Below are 6,000 nucleotides of genomic sequence, written 5' to 3' on the forward strand. Positions count from 1 at the left end.
TACATCGTGAGGAGAGATGGCAACCTAGGAGAGTGAAAACCGGTGCCTCCTCCGTAGCCCCACCCCCAAGATCCCCAAATTACATTTAGATACATAGAGCAGGACAGAAACCACATGTACTTAATCAGAAGACTTTAGGTACAAGTCCTTCTGTTATCTATCCTAGTTTCTCAAGAATAGATGATGGGAGAGAAGGCTCAAAGTTCAGGAATGTAGGCAGCCTTGTGCCCCTTTGTTTAGGGACCAAGGTAGAGTTCCTATCACTTACAGTGTTGCAAGACTCTGCCCAGTCTTGGGATCCCAGAACTTGATTGGCTGTTGACTATCTTTACTTCCTGAAACAACTAACCCTTTTGTTGGATGCCAGTCTACACATTTCACATCTGCACCATGCCCTGTCGGAAACAAGATAAAACCTAATCAGTCATATATTTAAAGCAGAACTCAACTGAATTTAAACCAGAGTAGACAAACCTATTATATGCTTTGATCCTACTACTGTAATCTTAATCTTTTTGAAAAGACTCTTTGGTCTTCATGTTGGGATGACTTTTGGGTACAGCAACCTCTTTCGAGGCCAAGATTCACAGGAAATATTTCTTCTCTTCTCCTGCAACTAAGCTCATCTTCTTGCCTACCTGCTGGAGGGCCAGCCAAGCATTTTGGAAACTGCATTACTCAAGCCCCATACTTAAAGCTTTTCATGCTTTTCCTGGACAATCCTAATCATCAGACAGGATTCTTGCCATTCATTCTAAGTTTTGGCACTTTGCAATAATCTGTACAGATCAAAAGTCCTAAATTCAGGCTCACGCTTCAGCATTTTCTAGCTGTGGTGGTAGGAAAAGTATTCCATCTATTGAAATGCAAAATGAGAAAAACAATTCCTGCATCATTCACACACCCATGGCAGATGAGGTGATGGTAAGAGCTACTCAGTTGAGTGCTTGCTACAAGCATGACCTCTTTGAATCCTCACAAAATCCAGAAGAAGATATGATCATTACATCCATATTGCAAGGGAAGTAAAGCCACAGAAGGACTGGAGGGGTTAACTAAGACGTCCTAGTTTCCAAAGATAACAGGAGCTGGAATGTGAACCTGGTCTACAGGATTCCAGAAAGAGTTCTCTCAAACACGGTGCGGGAACACGAGGTCACTTCACAAATTGAACACATTTACTGATACTAAAAATCACAGAAGTCAAGATCAGAATTTACAGAACTCAAAGAAACTAGTTATGACTTAAAAAATCAGCACTATCCAGAAAAAGCCTCAGGAACAGTTTATACAGCAAATGCACTACAAAGCAGGTGAAAAGTCAGGTAGATAATTTCAAACAGCTCCCTCTCTAATCAAGACCACATCTGGCTTCTATGACATCTGTAGTGGGAAGGAGAAAGAATATGGAAGAATATCAGGCAACGGTAGTAGGAAAGAAGGAAGAGATGAATATCAGGCAAGGGTAGTAGGAAAGAAGGAAGAGATGGTTCCAGAGGCACTGGAAAGTAAATTTGCACCAAATAAGAAGGGGAGTGATTTGGTTGGCTCAGGTCAGGATCTCGAAGTTTGTGAGATTGAGCCCTGTGTGGGGCTTGCACTGACAGTGCAGAGACCGCTTAGGATCCTTTCTCTCTGCCCCTCCTCTGCTCGTTCTCTCTCTCTCCCTCTCTCTAACATAAATAAATAAAAAGAAAAAGAAGAAGAAGAGGAAGAGGAAGAAGAAGAAGGAGGAGGAGGAGGAGGAGGAGGAGGAGGTGGGGGGATTTGCATCTCAAATAAGCATGAACTCCTATAAAGACAAGACCCCATACTGGCAAGCAAGTAGGGAAGTACCAACTACCTGGGCAAGAGTTTAGCAGTGTGTACCAAAGCATGACAACTGTACATATCCTACAACCCAATGACCTCATGCCTCAGAATTTATCCTGAGGAAATAATAGATGCCCAGAAAGATTTATCTACAAGAATGTTTACTCAAAATTTTTCTGAAATGCCATTCAATAGGAAACATATTGCAAAATAAATATGGCATATGGGCTCAACGGAGTATGATGCACCTGTTACAAATCATAATCTAGTAATCTAATCATGTAATTAAATTATTTGCAATACGATCTCAGAAAGTACCAGTGTGTTCAACATCCCTGATGCCACCACTGTATTAGACAAATTAACACCATGAGAGTGTGTGCAAACCTACTTATAGAAAAAATGCAAGAAGTCTAGACACCAAACTATTACCAGAAATAATATTAAGCTGAGTAGAGGTATTAAGGTGATTCTTCTGTTTTTTTAAAATATTTTCTTTTTGTATTTTGTTTTGTGTTGTGTATTTACAATGAACATATATAATTTTATAGCTGGGATCTGAAGGTGGGAAAGGGAAAAAGCGGTTTTATTGTTGCTTTGATTTTATTAAGAAAAAGAACTGAGGATGATAAGATTGAATAGAAATACACTTCAGTCACCCAGCCCCTTGCTTGGCTTAAGAGCATTTAACGTCTTTAATGACTTGATCCTAAAAAGATATGGCCAGAAAATTAAAAAAACTTTATAGGCCACTATCACCCAAAATTAAGTATTATGTATAGATACGTTGTGTATTTTAACCATATTTGTAAAATACGTGAGTAAACACTTTTAAAGTATGAGGCACTATGGAAAAAACAAAAATTCATACTCTTAGCAGCCCCCTCTACCCTCACCTTTCCTGGGATACTTTGGTTATTGCCTCCACTTTATATGCTTAGTTTATACAGTGTATGTTTAAAGAAGTATATGCAAAAAAATATATCAACCCATAAAAAAGAAACAAAATAGATTTTAGCTGCTGCTTTTTGTTTTCTGAAGTTTTCTAAAATGTACTTAAGTAGAACCCAAGCAAGGGAGGAATCCCATCTATCCTTTATTGCTAAATGAATTTACCCATATCCATACACATATCACTGATAAAATTCCGATTGGAGCTGATTCTTGGGTCTTTTATTGGTCACAAGCATATATACTTCCTATATGTATGGTATTATTCTTTCCTTCCTTTTTTTTTCTAGAGAGTGATGGTATTTTTTTTTTAAGAGAGTGAGAGTACGTGCAAGCATGGGAGAGGAGGAGCATGGGGGGGGGGGGGGGGAGAGAGAATATCTTAAGCAGGACCTACACTCAGCATGGAGTCTAACGAGGGCTTCAATCCCACAACCCTGGGATGGTGACCTGAGCCAAAAACAAGAGTCAGACGCCTGACTAAGCCACCCAGGCACCCTTGTATGGTATTATTCTAAGCAAAGCATGTATACTAGTAGCTCACATATGACAACTACAAAAAGGTTAAACAGCTGGTCCATGATCACACACCCTGAATGCAGGGAGCTGGCCCCCAGCCGGAGCTCTTAAATGCCTATTCTATGCTGCCTCATTAGATGTGGATGGTTAGTGTAAGAGTTACCAGAAGAAGAGAAAAGAAAATATGCCCCTTTCTACTGGCTTCTATATGCACAAACACTCACTGACAGATAGCAGACGGAGCACAAAGAAGGGCAACTATTCAAGTCTTTATTTTGAACTATATGCATATGTCATCTATTTTTTTTAATTAAATACACATAAAAGTTATCTAAGAAAATATGTACAAAAAATATGTTCACTATGCTAACATTTGTGGCTTAAAAAGACACAGACACACAAAGCACAAACATTTGTTCAAAAATGCACAAAATGTTTCTGAAAGAAAACAGAATGTCATCACATTAACTGCCTCCAAGAGAGGGAATGGAGTAAGGAGGCTTCACTGTATACTGTCTGGGTCTTAAATACTGAAACACATGAATGACCTATTGAGAAAAAAAAAATCAACTAATTTACTAAATAGCAGTAGACTGATTACCTCTGCAAAGTGGATATGAAATGATTGCAAGTAGTATGTGTCATTTTAAAAAAGTTTTTCAAATGAAAAGGAGGAAAAATCAATAGCTTAACCTGGCACAAAAGCACACAGATTTGCAACATCTTTCTTCTTTGGTAAAAAAACGTTACTGAATTTCCAATGAAGTGACAAAAACCATTTCAAATGATAAAATTGTACCCTCTCATTTCAGTGTTGATACAATTAGATCCAGAACAATGAGATGAATAGAAATTTACCCTAATAAAATAACTTAAAGAATTTTTAAAAACTTTTATATTTAAAAGATTGCATTTGAAACCTGGTTCAAAATAATGAAAATGTGTAAACAAATTTTAGAATGGGATAATTAAACAAATTGTGTCATGGCCAAAAAAAAAAGAACATACAACTATTAAAATCAAGATTCTAGGAACAAAGGAAAATTCTCATGAAATGAACTTTAAAACAGCAAACAAAATAATATATGTATATGCCATGCATATTCCATGGGGGTGTTTATGAAAATGTTCATGTAGTTCATGTTTAAGTACAGAAATGTAGATATGAATAAGCAGCAAATGAAAACTATATTGAGGTAACAGAACAAAGGTGATGTTTTCATATTTTCTCTAATGTTACACTGTGGTTGTAACTATAAATCACATGTTAGATTTCTGTGTGTGTGTAAACTTCCTGATGTTTTTAAAATGAGAAAAAAAAACACGACTGAATCCAACTTAACTTTGTTAGGTAAGATTTTTTCTATCAAAGTAACAAAAATTAAATTCAGTGACACCCAGCAATAAGAGAGTAACAGGCACTGTCATCCATAATTAATTAGAAAGTGCACTGGTACGATTTTGGGAGAGGCCATTTGGTCCTATCTATCAAAATGTATAGCCTCAATTCTGCTAGAAATCAGCCTAGGTTTGTAGCTGTAAAATCACATCAAAATTTTCTGAAGATGTTTACTGTACCTTGTTTGATTCTCAAGACTGGAAACAACCCAAACATCAATGAGGGGTTACTTAGGAAAATTAAGGTAAATCCATATAACTGAATACAGTACGGTTGTTAAATTGAGGCAAGATGAGGGAACTTTTGGGGGGTAATGGAAATGTTCTGTATCTTGATTATGCTGGTTACGACAATGAGGCAAAGAAAAGGAACTTTTTGAAGGAACTGAAACGTTACATACCTTCATTATGGTATATGTACATCAAAACTCATAGGACTGTATACATAAAAAGGGTGAATGTTACCATATGTAACCTATACTTCAATAAGCCTGACTTTTAAAAAATATAAGAAAAGCAAGGTGTAATTTCATCCAATTTGTAAAGAAGATAAACTGGTAATCGTTTTTTAGAGAGAAGAAATGCTATGTGAATAAGTAGGTATTTACTCTTGTACTGCTTGAAGTTTTTAACATGTTCTTTTATTACTTAATGGCAACTGCCTTTGGTCTCCTTCTTTCAAATCTCAAGAAATGACATACTAATTAGCACCTCCGTTTGCCAATACAGAACTATCCAGTGCTTGTGATCCCAGGAAGATGTGCTTCAGAGCCTCAGTGGGGATGCACGTTTTCAGACAGCTCTCAGACTCCGTATGAATGAATTAAGTTGGATATTTCAGGTTTTGTGAGCTGGGTGCTAAATAGAAGAACTTAATTTTATATAAATTATTCTCACAGAAAAATGAGGGAGTCCTGAACACACAGCTTATCAATTTTAGCCATTAGCCCAAAAGAATGTCTCTATACTAATTTTTTATCATTTCAAAGGTCCAGAATTTTAGGATAGAACCATTCAAAATGCTTTGTGATCCCGAAATATGGAAACTTCAAGAATGTAATTAGTATTTGCAATGCTAAAGCAATTAACATAGACACAATGGAAAATTTATTCAATGATAACTGTTTTTACGACCCAGTGACCCAGATATTTTAGTCCTAACATCTTGCTAATAGCTCCAGATCTTAGGGCAAAACACTTTTTGACAATGGAAGCCCAAGCATTTGTTTTAAATGTGTATCTATTTTTGAGAGACACAGAGAGAGAGAGAGAGAGAGAGAGAGAGAGAGAGAGAGAGCGCGCGCGCGCGCACTTGAATGG

The 6,000-nt window shown here is 36.9% G+C and overlaps 1 protein-coding gene across 3 annotated transcripts in view; it reads right to left on the reverse strand.

Annotated features, from left to right (window-relative positions):
* The window catches only part of WDR33 (WD repeat domain 33), a 99,241-nt gene that overhangs the window by 22,284 nt on the left and 70,957 nt on the right, over positions 1 to 6,000 (reverse strand). For all 3 annotated transcript variants that reach the window (XM_029934779.1, XM_029934778.1, XM_029934780.1), the window contains exon 8: positions 269 to 395. In XM_029934779.1, the coding sequence (XP_029790639.1) occupies positions 269 to 395 (127 nt within the window). The remainder of the gene's footprint in view (positions 1 to 268; positions 396 to 6,000) is intronic.

The sequence above is a fragment of the Suricata suricatta genome, chromosome 3 (assembly GCF_006229205.1).
Source record: "Suricata suricatta isolate VVHF042 chromosome 3, meerkat_22Aug2017_6uvM2_HiC, whole genome shotgun sequence".
Lineage (NCBI taxonomy): Eukaryota > Metazoa > Chordata > Mammalia > Carnivora > Herpestidae > Suricata > Suricata suricatta.